At 43.1% G+C, this 15,944-nt stretch overlaps 1 protein-coding gene and 1 long non-coding RNA gene across 3 annotated transcripts in view; one reads left to right on the top strand and one right to left on the bottom strand.

The window, feature by feature from the left end:
• The window catches only part of ABTB2 (ankyrin repeat and BTB domain containing 2), a 145,700-nt gene that overhangs the window by 6,998 nt on the left and 122,758 nt on the right, over positions 1 to 15,944 (bottom strand). For both annotated transcript variants that reach the window (XM_035327450.1, XM_035327449.1), the window contains exons 5-13: positions 12,133 to 12,298; positions 8,632 to 8,721; positions 8,044 to 8,145; positions 6,348 to 6,444; positions 4,615 to 4,750; positions 2,550 to 2,776; positions 1,669 to 1,847; positions 498 to 603; positions 286 to 388 (exon numbers count right to left, since the gene is read on the bottom strand). In XM_035327450.1, the coding sequence (XP_035183341.1) occupies positions 286 to 388; positions 498 to 603; positions 1,669 to 1,847; positions 2,550 to 2,776; positions 4,615 to 4,750; positions 6,348 to 6,444; positions 8,044 to 8,145; positions 8,632 to 8,721; positions 12,133 to 12,298 (1,206 nt within the window). The remainder of the gene's footprint in view (positions 1 to 285; positions 389 to 497; positions 604 to 1,668; positions 1,848 to 2,549; positions 2,777 to 4,614; positions 4,751 to 6,347; positions 6,445 to 8,043; positions 8,146 to 8,631; positions 8,722 to 12,132; positions 12,299 to 15,944) is intronic.
• On the top strand, positions 5,544 to 6,924 carry LOC118167709. The gene is made up of 2 exons (XR_004751234.1): positions 5,544 to 5,781; positions 6,287 to 6,924. It is a non-coding gene; the product is annotated as an uncharacterized LOC118167709 (long non-coding RNA).

Below are 15,944 nucleotides of genomic sequence, written 5' to 3'. Positions count from 1 at the left end.
CCCAGGTTTTTAGGGACAATTGCCAGTCAGTTTATGTCAGTAAAGCCCCAGGTATCTTTAATAGATACTAAGAGTGGCTCGAAAAACTCATCTGTACTCTCTGCTCTTAAGATCTTCAAAGATGGTTTGGATTGATCCTGCAGACCTAAATTACAGGCCGTACATAGTCCTAGTGTTAGCAGCTGCTTTGCTACAGTGCGTGATTCAGAGCTAGCCATGCAAATAAGGGAGTGAAGGCCCAACCTTCCTCTACCGAAATGTACTGAGCTGTGGAAAGTGACTCACCTGTTAGATGCAGTAACCAGGAGGACTTTATGTGCATAAAATAGCTTTCCTTCTACTAAGAAAGTTACATCAGACATTTCTTTATTGTTGAGAAAGTGAGGATCTGTTAAGGTAAGAAAAGAAAATGAGGGCCATTAGTTTTTGATATTACAGGTGCTTTTTAAAAAAAATAAAAAATCACAAAAGCTTTGCTGTTTAGGTGAGCATCTTACCAAGGCGCGCTGGCAGTGTCTTTCGGATTTCAGGAATACTGGGTATAGGACTGCTGCCATAGCAATGGGTGAAGATGGACGCAAGCTGCTGATTGATAGAGTCGTTCTGTAAGGGGGTTAGAACAGGTATCATCAACTGGCACTTTGTACTGAGCAGGTTTCAAACCTACTGTAACAGTTCACTTGAGGTTTATAGCAACAGTACCCTAACAAGAACAACCTCAAAACAGAGGGACTAGCACAATCTAACACAAGTATGCTCTGATAGACACTGCAGTAACAGTTTACAGGCCAACCCACTGTTGAGAAGAAGAGGCCCTGTCAGCAAAAGCTCATCTTTCCATGTGCTCTGTAACAGGTAAGCCCAGGAGCACGTTCTCAGCAATATTTGATGTATGGTACCAGTTCATTGACAGATACTGAGTTCTGGCTCCTAGTTTGCAATTGTTTTTCATTAACCACTTATATCTCTTGCTTTTAATTTAAAGGATAGTTACAATGTATGTTGTAATGACCAATTGTGGAGACGTCAGGGCAATATATAACCCTCAGCATCGCCCTCCGTGCATTTCTAATGTGTCCTTTCCAGTCAGAAAGCAGGCACCCGCCTTCTTGTAACACAAAGGGCAACAACAGCCTCTTGGAAGAGAACATGGTAGAAACAGGATGAACTTATCTGGAACATGGCACAGCTAAACTATGGACTACGGATAAATACATCCTATGCATGCCTTGAAAAGCAATGAAAAAACAGTCCTAGGAAACCTTTTAAATACGAGAGAAAAGCAGAAGGAAAATGTTGCTGAACAAAAGCATTGTTCAGAAAGCTCCTAGAAGACACTATTGAAATAACCTGACTTGTCCAGTACTGCATTGATAATGATTCTTGTTATAGTCACATTGTTTAAAAAAACAGTTGCTGAACTAGACTTGAACAGAATAGGGTTCACTTCTATTGAAATTAATATCCATATTCTGAGGGCTGCTTTTATGATTCTCTCACTTGGCTGTATGTGAATTTAGATGGATGCTGTCAGAGACATCATACCATAGCTCACAGGGACTTTGCACTTATTTTGTTCACTGGTTTTTGGTGTGCCCTGGCTTATACAGTAGCGAAAGACATGATAGGACTGCTCGGTTTTGATACTGTTACCAAACTTATGATTACCTTGCTGGTTTTGAGGATATCAAACATGAGCTGCAACCCTTCATTAACCAGTTCTTCATTGTAGTCCTCTTCTTTAATGGTGACAAATTCCCGTAAGAGGGTCTGTACAACTGAGTAGCGAGACTGGTAGAAGGTTGTTCGTAGGGACTCGATCCACACGTGGAGCTTCCATGGGACTCCTGCAGCCATAACGAAAAGAAAGATGATGAATGCAGAAATAAGTGAGTAGACACCTCTGTTAGTAGATAGTAGGGCCTAGCAGCCCTGAAGTAGATCTTTACATGTTTCTTTGCAGCAGATGCATTAAAGGTGACTGAGCTGGGTCACTGACAGGTTAAGTGACTTGTCTACAACAGCAGAGGACTGGTACCAGGACCACAAGCTAGAACTTGCTGCTGATTGTTAAGGGCCAGAGACTCCCTGTTGTGTATTCAGCTTCATCAATAGTCAGAGCCACAAGTCAATTTGAATGGAACTTGTATGAATACCTAACCCTACACAAAGTGTGAGGTCTCTTCTCCTACTCGCCTGTAACGGTCTAGACACACAAACTTCAAAGCTTCTGTTTCCTACCTTTAGATCAAATCTGCTCTTTCACCTTAAACCACTTAATCTCTGATGTTATCTTTGTTTTTGAGACTGGCCTCTTTAACACAGACTACCTGATGAAGAGATGTGCCTCTTGCTTTTGGTTACCAGAAACTGAGGGTCCAGCCAAAAGTGACGGACAAACACTTTTAAAATTTAAATCACATATAGCTGTTTCCCATAAACTTAGGGTAGCTCTGCAGCTGGGGTTACAGACTAAACAAAATGGACAAAGGAAAAAGCTTTTCATTCCCTAAATGTGAGAACAACACTTAAAAAAGAAAACCCCTTACCAAGTGCCCTGAGCTCCATGGTGATGTCTACGTAGCCGTGCTCAGCACTGTAGTACATGGCCTCCTGCAGGGCCTTCATTCTGGTTTTGCATAGCCTGACTTGTCCCTCATTGGAGCTGCCCTGGCTGGAGGTGTCGCTCTCCACTCCCTCAGCTAATATCTCCTCCAGTGAGAGGACATCTCCCTTCAGTTGCTGGGGCTGGGTCAGGAGCTTGCGCAGAACATTCCTGAGGAAGAAAAAGAGGTATCATTTATGAATAAATGGAATGGCAGGACTGTGGTGATATAAGTTTAGAGGTCTAGCTTAGCAACTAATTTCCTTCCCAAAGAGTTGAGGTTTGACAGACATCTGGCAGATACAGAGATGCTTTAAGGGTGCTTGTCCTTCCCCACCCCTCCAGCTAGAAATAGATGCCCTGGAAGCAAGGACTAAAGAATGCAATATGCTCTTGTACCTTAGCAGAAACAGGACATGTTTCAGAGTGTTGGGGGCAAACTGATTTTTATTGCAGTCTATCCTTTGGAACGTACATAGATGCTCAAAGTGTGGTAACATCTTAAGGTCTGAAGAAAGAATTACCAAAGACTGACTGTTAGAACCCTTGCTGTTTCCCCAAATGACCATCTTCACGCACTGTTGTTTTAGTCAGACTTGTTTCCTGTATCAGCGAATAGAAACCATAAAAAATGATAGTTCTGCATCGCTAAATCCAGGGAGAATTTTCTGGTTTGGAATTTCACACAGCAGTTGCAAGAAGGAGGCTTTCTTGTGTCCAAACAGTCACTTTAGAAAGCTTGCATCATTGGTCTCCCTACAGACAGCTGGAGCCATCTGCAACAGACATTCCCCATCCCAGGGAGTCCACCCGAAATACTCGGCTGTGACACTGAATTGCCGCTAGCTGGTGCTCTCTTTGCACCCATGTTACTCCATGGGGCTAAAACTGGCTAATTGTGTGCTTTACATCACCTTCCCCTACCTGACAGGAGAATAAGCCTTGGCTTTCAGTTTGCGTGGTTGGAAGTCACAGCAGATTGTGGGAGCAGAACAGAGCTGGGAACAGAGCGGTGTTTGTGGAGTTCTCCACTGTAAATAACAGCATTAGGCTGCTCCAGCTTCGCTGAGTTTGGGCCTCATTTGAACTGGGGGGATGTTTTTGCTGGTGTAGCCAGATGTGCTGTACCTAGAGGTGCAGTTTTGGCACTACTGTAAAGCACATCTGTGCACAAGCAAGATAGCTGCTATTTAGCCTGTTGCTGGAAAGTCAAGCTGTAATGCTGTGAGACCCTCTGGATATCATGTACCCCAATGACATGGGCGGTTTGGGCCTGCTTTAATTGGCTCATTGTGCTGACATTTTTCCAGGAGCAAAATGATTTCTTGATGAGTCTGTAAGTAATGTTTATTTGTAAACAACCACCCTGCAAAGCAGGGGTTGAAAGCCCAGTCTAGTTTTTCAGTGTTTTAAATGACTGATCTCTTGGCTGGTTATCCAGAAGCCAGAGGTACAGCCAACTAATCTATAGCAGTTTATTTTTCCCACCTCCTTAACATGATTAGGGTCTGTCTTAGCATGTGAACCATTTCTATAACCAGCCCATAAGTGGAACTCACATATGGCCTAGAATCAGCTCCATTAGCTCTCAGTGCCGCAGAGATAGTCCAGCAAATAAGTGAAAAAGCAAACAAAATCCTTTCTTTTACATTTTGTGCTTTTGACTAAGATATAATTCCTTTTTTCAAATTTACTGTTACTAAAGAATGAAAATCTTGCATTTTTTTTCCCTCAAAGTGATAGAACAGAAAGCATCTACCGGTTTAAAGATTCATTCAGTTCCCCCAAATGCTCAAAACCAGCACTACCTACATCAGAATCAGAATAACTGGAGATACTGAGCTGCCCTAGAAAAGAAATGGTTGCTATCAGCAAAGTCTTAATTCCACCATCTGAACTGCACACCCAGGGATTAGTGCATAAGACACGCAATACAAAGTCAGGCAGGAATACCTACAGTGCATTAGCCTTAGGCAAAACCACTCTTCTGAACATGAATGGAGCTTTACCTGTGCCCATGTGCAGCTGAATGACTGAAACAATTCATGTCTTCGTGAAGCGATGAAGACATACTGTTGACTTCCAGCATGCTCAGGAGCGGATCGGCACCCCTGCTTAGTAATAAGCTGACCAACTCATAGTTCCCTAGGAAACAATTGATAGAAATAGTGGTGACTTTCAGCATAACATAGGACTGTTAGCAGGCAGGCTGTACTAGCAACTTCTGTGCTGACAACTAGTGCTTTCAGAGCATCCTGCAAGCATGTGCTAGGCTTCATAGCATCCCTGAGAGGGAGGAACAGAGTCACAAAGCAGCCAAACTATGTAAGAATGCACAACTAGCTACAGGTAGAAAGAGAAATTGGTCTGGAATTTTCAGTACACACAAGCAGAGTCTCAGCTGTTCAGTTGCTGGTGGGTGAGGTTAACAGGGAAGGTCAGAAGGGAGCTGCTGTATGCTGCACTTGCTGACTGCAACTTCTATAAAATCACCTTGCAGACAATTGTATTCACAGAATCACAGAATAGTCTAGGTTGGAAGAGACCTCCAAGATCACTGAGTCCAACCTCTGACCTAACGCTAACAAATCTTCCACTAAACCATATCCCTAAGCTCTACATCTAAACGTCTTTTAAAGACCTCCAGGGATGGTGACTCAACCACTTCCCTGGGCAGCCTATTCCAGTGACTAACAACCTGTTCAGTAAAGAAGTTCTTCCTAATATCCAACCTAAACCTCCCCTGGCACAACTTTAGCCCATTCCCCCTCGTCCTGTCACCAGGCACGTGGGAGAACAGACCAACCCCCACCTCGCTACAGCCTCCCTTCAGGTACCTGTAGAGTGCAATAAGGTCACCCCTGAGCCTCCTCTTCTCCAGGCTAAACAGTCCCAGCTCCCTCAGCTGCTCCTTGTAAGACTTGTTCTCCAGAACAAGTATTGGTGCAGTTCACATTCAGCGGGGCCTCTTTTCCACCATTTTCATTAGTTATAGTAGCGAGTGGTGGCAAGAGACCTAGCACAATGTGTATCTGTCATGGGGAAGGGAAGAGGCTTTTTTTTTTTAATCCCTTCAATAAAGCTTGGAGTAGAGTAAAGCAGAGACTCATCTTCACAAAGACACAAATGAAGCAGAAAAAAAAAAAGGCTAGAAGTGAAGTGTTGAAAAACAACAGGTACTTTTAGGCTAGCACAGACTTGTTCATGGAATGCTAAACTTCTCTTATGAGCAAGGTAGAAGAAATGCAGAATTTTACATTTATTTAATAAATTAATAAAACAAATTTATATAAAACCTATTCTTTCCCTAGGGTGAATTTAAACTTGTTAATTTTTGCATCTGGAAGTTATTTAGTTCCAAGACATGCCTAGGCTAGACAGTAGCTGTTTTATGTTTCTTGACAGTGCCCTATGCAGAGGAGTTGTTTTAGCCTTACTGTGGAGGCCACTGGTGGGAGATGAGTGTTGGTACTACTGGCAAAAGCAGACAGTCATTCAGTGCCCATCAGCTTTTGCATGTGATGACTGCTGTTAATGCCAACCCAGGCTGGGTTTCTACTGGTGGTTTAGAAATGAAAAAAATGTTGGCTCTTTAGAATCCAGCTCGTGGATACTGAACTTGATATCTTTACTGTATCCACAGTACCTTCAAAACGCAGTGAATCCTAACATGTTTTAAAGATACCTGTTGTGGTTCTGTGGTAGCAGAAGATGGAGTGTGCTGAGGTTGTGCATAACTTACCTGCTGCTGAAGCCAGTTGCAGCGGGGTCTCAGCATAGTTGTCTTCTCCACTGTTAACAGCAGAGCCCTCAACATGGGCACCAGCATCCAAGAGCAGCTGCAACAGACACATTAAATACAAGGAGTTGAGAAAAGAACAATTTAGGAAGACTTCACAGAAGAGTCTGTGTGTTAGAAAAGAAAACCAGTAGATTCATAATGAAGAGTTCATGCACACCAAAGGAACGTCTCAAAGGCTAAAGCAAAGCATTGATTGCAAGGCAAGTTTCTCATGCGTTTCTTTAATCAGCCTAGGGCTAAAGCCTCTGCTTCAATGTCAGTTTAGAGACTTATTTTCTGATGTTTTACTGTACTTTGAATTGTGAGTTTATGCTGAAAAAAAATCTCACCTGGCAGCTTGAGGAATATCTTTTTTCCTTTTTTTAAATCTCATTTATGAATCTGGATTTGCTATTGTAATTTCCCAACTCCAAAGAGCTCTGCAATCAGAGCTTCTCTTGGGCACAGGGAGTCCATCATTTAGCTTCATGCTGTGCACAGGAAACAGCGCACACCTTCAGGGAGTTAGCCCTGGAGGCCAAACATCCCCCTTGGTCTCTCAGGCCCTGTGGAGCCTGCATAAGGAGGCCCTGGCAGCCTCAGTGAGTTGCCACACACAGAACCGGCTTTCTTTGAACACAAGGAGCTACTCACAGGGGCAATTACACATCTCCCACATGCAGGGGAGAAGGCTACACGCTGTGAGATCTCTTACGGCCGAGCAGTGTGGGCAGTCAGCAGCAGGGCACCCAGACAGCACCGCTTGCCACTGTGGCCCTGTGGGTGCTGTCCCTCTCCCCTGGCAGCAAAGATGAGCGCTGGGCTGCCTGCAGCAGAGGTTCTTCCGCTGCGGGTGGGAGTCCAGATGGCTGTTGTGTAACACTGTCACGACTGAACAGCTTCAACCATCCCCAGTTGACACCGGCCTCGGCACTAACAGCAAATATATTCACACTTTTATTTTAAACCTGTTTGTAGAGCGTGACAGCTGCTCATGGGCTGGTTTGTTTCTCTTGAGATGCCAACTATTCCATGCAATGACCACACAGTAGACCTTAAATGCAAAGGTGATTTCATACACAGATTCCAGAAAGCTATCATCTACCCTTTAAGGAACGGCTGCCAAATGAGATTTTTTTGTAATCTTTAGAAAATAAGAGAAACAAACATTGTGGGTATGCAGTCCAGCAGGAACTTTGATATACCTGGCTACATCTCCTGGGAGAATCACACTCTTACCCCACCTGTAAATTAAGGTTGTCCAACCTCTGTAATACCAAAGGCTGTACTGGCAATTTGCCAGGTGGGATCTCATCTTTGTAATTATTTACAAACGTACACAAACAAAACATGACTGTATGCAACCTCCATTTGCTTACATCTTTTTTTTTTCCCTTTAAGCAGAAGGCAAATTAAATTCAGCAGCTGCTGACTACCTGCTGTGATTAGTATTGAGTTCCCCTTGAAGTTCAGGTAGGATTTCTGGTATTCCATACTATTCTGCTACTCCCTGCATTAGTTCCATAGAAAAGGGAGTGGGGTGGATACTCAAGCCACCTGACAGTGAGGGTGCTGCCCAGCACTCAGCTCAGTGCTGCATGCCAGTCCCTCAGTGTCTGCTGTAATGGTTCCTGACTGGAGGATCTCCGCTGCTTACCTGCACGACAGATATGTGCCCGTGTAATACAGCAAAGGTGAGAGCAGTCCAGTGCCGGCTGTCAGGATGGACCGAAGGGTAGCGCGGAGAGGTGCTGGGAACCTGGGCAAAGGAAACCAGGTAGTTATTAACCATTGCAGCATATCTTAAGACTTCTGTGTAACTGGCTTTTCCTTTTGTAAGTGACAGCCCCAGGGAATGGTAACTAATGTCATTTAGAAAATGCTGCCAGCGCTGCTCACTCCGTCCAGTCCCCTGGGCCTTTTTAATGGGCTTGCTGGTTTCTCCTAGTGGCAGCTCTTGCAGGAAGGAAGCCCCTTTACCCGCACCGTGCCTATTAGGCTCACCAATGCCAATCATAATTGCAGCCACTGAGTGCTCCAAGAGATTTTGACATTTTCTCCCCCTCCTAAATCCCTGAAGCAGTGATTTCTGAAAGAATTGCCTTGCTCTGAGTCCAATGTAAAAGCTTCCAAGAAGGGAAGACTTCAGTTGCTACAAGAGATTTCATAGTGATTTCTTAGCTGCTCTTGTTAATTTACAGATCAAGAATGAATAATTTTGGGGAGAGTTTCCTCCATTACTTACTGGGATATCTAAATTTGCTCCGGCATCTATAAGCATTTGGACCATAGCTTCATCTCCAGCAGCACAGGCGTACATTAGCGGCGTCATACCCTTCAGGAAGAGAAAAAAAAAAAGGTTACCTTTCTATACCTTGCAACAGTGAATCTGTCATGGGCACTGAGTTTGAATCTCACACAGTGTGTATGTGTGTGCACGTGCATGTGTAGGGAAAGCATGTGCACATGTTGAAAACATTTTGGTTTCTGTGTAGAGCTGGCACAATGTGTTAATATAGTAAAGCAATGTGGACAAAAAATCAGGGGGCAAGACTGCAAGAACACAAAAGGGATCACTGAAAATCCCAGCCATGTATTGTCCACAATTCTTGAGCTTTCCTGAGGCTGCCAAAAAAGAAATAGCATTTCTTGGATCATTTGTAGCCAGATGAACTGAAAGCAGAAAACAACACAAAAGTATGTAGATGAATTTATTTGGCAACATATCCCCATTGCTAAAATCCTATTTGCCACAATATTTTAGCATTTCAATCCCATAAATCTGCCTCTCTCTACTTAACCAACAAACTGTGACGGCTCAGAGATGAATTATGAGAGAAATGAGCCTTACTTAGAGTTAATTTCAGGAGTAGCCAAGGACAGAAAGGAAACGGCCTAGTAAAATTCATTCCTGCTCACGTCCTACAGCATTTCCCCCTGCTTAATTACTTTGAATTTTTCACAGGTAGCATTTCTGCAGTTCACTGTGTATAATATAACTGAACGAATAATACAGCTTTGTCTTTAGACAGACACTTATCATACAATAAAGTTCACACAGTGGAGTTCTGGTCCTGTATCTACAAAGGCATCTTTTCAAAACAGCCTCAATTCCCATCCTCCTGCCTTTGAGACAGCCGTATGCATTTGCAAAGATGTTTCAGGGTTGGGAGGATGGGTGTTTGGTTTTCTGGGGCTTTGAGAGGGAGACCAGCTCTAATATAGATAGGTAACATGAGAATTCTAAACTTGGGTCTGCATGCACAAGCCCCTACTTCCTGCCACGGACAGGGTTCTAAAACTGCCAGGTTAACATAGACACGTTTTTTTTTCCTTCCTCCAATATTAGCTTTGCATTCCCTGCTCCCTAGTCAGTATTCATAGAGAAGAAGAGATGGTTTTCCCAACCCTTCAGATAGCATGAAACCAGAGAGCTGCTTCGTACCAGCTAGAAGCAAATACAAGGAAGCTTGCTCCAAGTTCAGGTTCCGAGTTCTCTCTCTCTATAAATTTGTCTACATGCACAGCTGTGTAGGAATGGATCTGAACACAGACCTTAATGCTGGATGTGCTCACATTCTGGGAGTGGTCAAAATCTGAACCTGGATCTGAAGGCTATATGCTAAATTAGTCCAACAATTCCAGATGTAGGATCCGCAAAAAAGCTTTTGCTGTACTTGCCACACAAGAGGCGGTCACACCTGTTTGCAGTGACTCAGTGGTGCCTGCCTACTGCGCACTGTTTTAAAAAGATTCATTGTGACCAAAGGAAATCAAAACACATCAACTTAAGTTTACCAGGTGCCAGTGTCCAACGTTCTGTCCTACGACAGGACACACAGACCTGCTTTCTATTGCTGTGCCTACAGCAGTTATCCCCAAATCTCACATACTGGCATTGCAGGAAGGGGAAAATAAGCCAGCTACAACGTTCAGATTGGGTTTCATGTTCCAGTTACGTCAGAGTTCACTACTAAGTGTTTGGATTTAATTCTCTCTGTGGTTGGTAGTGCGATGGAGGACGCTTGCTGAGTTGAAATGATGAGTTGCTCCAGAATCACTGACGTGGAGAATTTCAGAGCAACTCTGTCTCCAAAGAGAGTCGTGTTGCCCTCCTTGGTCACTACCAAAACAGTTTTGAAACATGGGAGCAGTGCTCTGCAAAAACAGAGCTGCCAGTGCTGTACAATCTCCCTGTTTGCAGTAGGACTGGCTAGAGGAAGGCAGCAGCAGGATGATAACAAGACCATAAATAAGTGACACATAAGTGATAAATAAGGTCCTCAACCTTTCCAGCAAGTTGCCTACAATGCAGGGTCCTTATGTAAAAAAAAGCAAAACAGCTTACTGTAGACAGGTAAAAAATGTCCCTCAGTGAGAAGTGACTGGCTTGGCACCAGTGCCAGGATACTAAGGTTCACAGTGCAAAATACCAGAACAAGAATACAGCAGTTCTGCTTTGGAAGAACGAAAGTCCTTACGGCTACATAAGCCAAAACTGCAAAAACTTAAGGAAAAAAAAATAAAGGAAGTTAAGTGGCAAACTTACTTTATTCATAATATAAATCTGCCACCAGTGTCACTTTAATAAAGTCAATGTCAAGGGCACCTGTGAAATGATACCTTACCTCTGTGACCACAAAACTCATTATATGGGGTATGTAAATAAGGCAACTACACACCTAAATGGAAGCTTGTGCAGGAGCAATTCTGATCATATTTACATACATATTCCTACCTCCTTTTAAATTGCAGGATGGTAGAAAGAACCATGGAAGATGTGCCAATTTCAGAATTTGGTCTGAAATGCCACAGCACTAAAACACAGTATCACCCAGCCTATGAGAAAACCTCTCTAGATGAACGTAAATTCTTCCTCCTGATAAATATCCTATTGTTTCTGAGACATGACAGCTCATTCTCATTGCTGTGACAGCTATAACGAGTATTTATTTGGGGGAGGGTTTTTTTTTTTTTTTTTTTTTTTTTTTTAATTAAAAGCTAATTCAATGCATTGAATTACGTGCCAGAGAACAGGCTCTGCTGTTACTTGATGGGACTGACAGCAGAAGCAGCCAAAGACTTACCAAGACTACCAAGTCCCCACACTTAAATCTAGCTGAGCAGGGAACAGGTAAAAACAACAACAACGACAACGACATCGGCACAGTGAGCTTTCAGCAAAGCTAATACCAATGGATACCAATGCCCCTGGGGTTCTCTATGCTGTTTCTTATACCAGACTGTACTGAGAACACACAATTCACTTCACACGGGCACCCTGAAAGCCATCAGACAGCAACACCTTTTGGTCGCTCATCACTGACCCAGACAGGATTCTGGCTGTTGAACCAGAAGAGAGTGTCACTGGCAAAAACCACTTTGTTTTGACATTGTCTCAGCATTAAGACAACATCAGACTTTCCATTTGCAGCCAGCATATTAACCTGTCTTCCATCAGTGTCTGAGACAGGCCATCCAAGGAACAGCCCTGCATTCCAGCTGATAAAGAAACAATTCACTCTAGGCTTTGACCGGCTTTTCAGGAGGTGGCATGAGGGGGGACTTACTTTTTTTTTTTTTTTTTTTTTTTAAGAGATACATTCTCAGAATAAAACACCAGATAGACTTAGAAAAGACACTGAGAGGCAACTAACACTTAAGACTTCACACATTGATTTGCTGCACAAAAAGGAACACGCAATTTGGTCATGCAAATAATTTTTTGTGCACGTGTGTGGCATACCTGATCATCCATGGTGTTAACTCCATCGGGTCCTAGTGCATCTATTGCTTGATTGATCAGATCTGTCCTTCCGCAGTTTAACATTCGGAAACCCAGATCCTGCTGGAATTTTTCGGTAGCAGCCTTAGCATCCAGTCTCCGGAAGGAACTAAAGCAGCATTCAGGTCTGTAAAGGAGAAAATATTTATTTAACATTTCTCTCCCTGTCTCAGAAATCAGGCTTATGAAATGTTACAGTTTTACCTAGTACATACTTTAACCACTGTGTAATCATTTCTGAAAAATCTGGCTATCTTCAATCATACTGGAGATAGAAGTTTTCATTCTTAGACAGTAAAATCATATAAATACTGAGAGAAGTGAGGCGAGCCCAAGCAGAGGAACTTCACTGGTGCCCTCCTCTGAGGGAAAGGCAGAAAGAAATCCTTATTCCTTGCCACCCATCCCATCACTACAGGGGTAGCTCTGGACCAGGCACTGCTTGAGCTACGCCTTCACCAGCAGAACAGGGAAGGGATGCCAGGATATGCCCGTTCTGAAATGGGCACTGAACACCTGCGGCTCCTACAGCAGTGAGGTTGTTGTGGTGGGAGAAGGGTCACAGGATGCACACCTGCAGCAATCATGTTTCACTAATTCCACTTCTCATAATAAATAAATAATTTTTTCTTTAAATAATTAGCTCTATATCATTTGTGATATTGCATCATATGGTAGTCCATCAAACATGTACAAAAACATATTCTAAGGAGGAAAAAGGTGGAAAGAAGGTATACATATACATAAAATATCAGTCAGGTGATAGTACTAGGATGAAACAATTACGTTGTCTGACTACCAGACTACTGTTTTGAAATAAAAGATATTTCTGAAATAAGATAATGATCATTATTCCTCAGATTCTTTTCTGGAGGAAAAAAAAAATCAAATTCAAAATCAAAAACAAAACAAACAACCAAAAAGTCAAATCAAAATCATTCTCAACTCTCTTCCAATGCCTCAAAGGAAGTGTGCTAATATTTCTAGGAGTTTCTATTAAATCCTTATCCTCTAGCTGACTATCAAACAACCTTTATCTCATTTGGAAGGAGTTCAGAGATTACTGTAAATCATCTGGTTATCTGCTGAGAGACTTCTGAATTCCAAACCTGGAGGTCTATCTCCTTTGCTGAAGAAACGTTCCCAAATTGGAGGCGTTTCCTATCTCAGCTGAGTGTTGATATGGTCAGCCCTTTGATGTTATTTCAGGGTGAGTGCCTCTTCTACTCGTTGTCTGGTTTTCAGCACAGGCTCTTGTGCGAACTCTCAGTGAGTGCAATATTAGCCTGCCAAGTTCCTTTGAAAAATGAGACTCTTTCAACAGGGCTAACCTCTTCTGGAAACTTGGTATGGCCTGCCAGATAAGTAAAGCACTCATCACTTCACTTAGAAGACTAAGGATGCATCTTATGCAAGTATTAATTCAGTTGGTCATTTTGTATGCTTCTGAACTTGCATTGATGACAAATGTGGACCAGATGCAACGAACAATATGCTGAGTTAACAAAACTCACTCCCCAGCCTGGTGACTGCTCACATTGCTCATGGGAAACCAGCATCTCACCACAGCTGCTCTCAGAGAGGAACTACACCAGGGTGCAATCTGGGGAACAGTCAACAGGGAAGCAAAGTGACAGCCCTGGAGTCACCAGCTCTTTGGAGATATATCTGTGAATAAATGTAGCTCCCAGGCAGCTGAGTGCAGGTATTTGACAGGAAGACAAGATCTCTGAAGCATCCAGATACTAGATTAGCGCACATACAGCACAGAGCACAAGATGACAGTAAGGTAAGGCTTACTGTTAGACAAACACAAGTCCTCAAGCTAAGCTAGCCAATTAATAGTCTTGTTCTGTCAAGGTAATTGGTACAGTATCAGAATACTACAATATTTTATGATTATGATACCATAGCTATATTACAATAATCATAATCCTAACGCAAACACGTGAAATAGAATGACATTATAAACTTGAAAGCTGTTGAACCTTGGAAAATAAATGAAGTTCTTAAAGAGATTGTACCTGTCTTTGCACACTGTTTCCATTTTGCTAACAGGTTCGATTCCACTCAGTGCTGTTTACACGCACTGGTGGAGCAGGGGGACAGTTCACTGACGAGCCCTGCAGAGTGAGCCGCAAAGCAAAGCAGTTGCATGGAGCTGTCAGAGAGACAGGGCCAAAAGGGGGGCTGTAGTGCTTGGCCTGGAGCTGCCAGGAGGCAGACAAGTTCAGGTGCAGGAATTTGAAGTTCTGTGGGCTTTGGTCCTGGGGCACAGCCTATGCAAAACTTCCCAGCAGAAGTTTACTGCACACTTGCTGTTCTGCAGTAGTTGCTTGACAGCGTTCTCGCCTATGATAGAGGTGAAATTGCTTTTTCTTTTAGAGTGTGATAGAAGTTAGAGCATCCTCCGTGAGCCAGCGGGAAAGAGCTCACAGATGCACAACTGCTGTGCAGCAGCTGTACCCACAGCAGGTTTTCCATGCGTGAGTTGTTATCCTGTGGAGGAGAGAGGCAAACCCTTGCATGCTTCCTAGGGTAAAGCTAGTGCTCAAGCAGCTGCCCAGATGGCAGCCCCCACGTGCCCTGAGCTGTGCCTGGGGATAACTGGAGAACTGAAGCTGGACTGGGGAACCTGGGGGCACAGAGCCCAGATTGCAGGGAAGGGAAGGGGGCTGAGGTCTCAGTCTGGGACAAGATAGCTCGAAGAGGTAGGAGCAAGGAGCCTGGTGTGCTCTTCAGTCTTCACAAACAAGTTGCTCCATGCAGGGAGGCCATTGGTAGTGAGTGATTTAAATTTGGCCTGCACAGAGGAAACAATACAAAAAATAGCGTACAATAAAGGCAATATTAAAATTATATTTAAGTAGGTGGAAAAGAAACAAAGCTCTCTGCAATCTAGCATTTCCCCACTTACATTATCATTTAACCAGTAATAGGTGAGTACAGATGTTTATAAATCATGTGGCACACAAATCGAGAGCATCGTATTTGAAGGCTTTATCCACTAAGACACCACCAGTAGCTCTGGATAACCATGCTGCCCAAGCAGTCCGTCAGAGAAGAGATATTAGAGGTCTAAATTTCAGGTTATCCTAACTGCACTTTGTTCTTCTGTACAACTTTTCTTTCACAGATTTCAACACACCCTACCTGATGCATCATTCCTCAAGGAACTATCACTATAGGACTTTTAGTCTGGGTGTCATAAGGAAAAGCTATTTGCAACTTGCCTGTTGTCACACAGCTAGCCAGGGATAAATTTGGCTTCTGTTCCAAGATTTCCTTTCCCTTAAATGCATTGTAATTGCTCGATACAGATGACTGCTTTAAAGGATGATATAACAGGCACTTGCAAATGAGGCACATCTCTCTCCTCATATTTTTTTTCTGTTAGTTTAATTCTTTCATGCAGCAAAAAGACAATGTTCTTTATCTCATGCCACACATCACAGAACATCCTTAGGCCTCTGAAAATAATACTCAGGCAAGGCAGTTCAGAACAAAGATCTGATCAAGCTTAACTTGATCAACCAAGTTAAGCAAGGCAAAGTCTTTCCTTGTAGCTCATATCAGAAGCAAAAAACAAACACCCAAATCCCTGCCTTCTTTTTTCTTCTCTCCCCAACTCCCTTTTTTAAGGTATATGATCTATAAAGTAAGGGACCACCTGTGTTTTGTATGCTAATGTGCACAAAACAAACAAACAAACAAAAAACAGTGCAGAGATAGAGTGGAAGATGTGGACTCAGTTTTGAAAGCAAGTTCTTTAC

The sequence above is a fragment of the Oxyura jamaicensis genome, chromosome 5, assembly GCF_011077185.1.
Source record: "Oxyura jamaicensis isolate SHBP4307 breed ruddy duck chromosome 5, BPBGC_Ojam_1.0, whole genome shotgun sequence".
Lineage (NCBI taxonomy): Eukaryota > Metazoa > Chordata > Aves > Anseriformes > Anatidae > Oxyura > Oxyura jamaicensis.
Note: the sequence above shows the minus strand (reverse complement) of the source record. Positions and strands in the feature narration are given on the sequence as shown.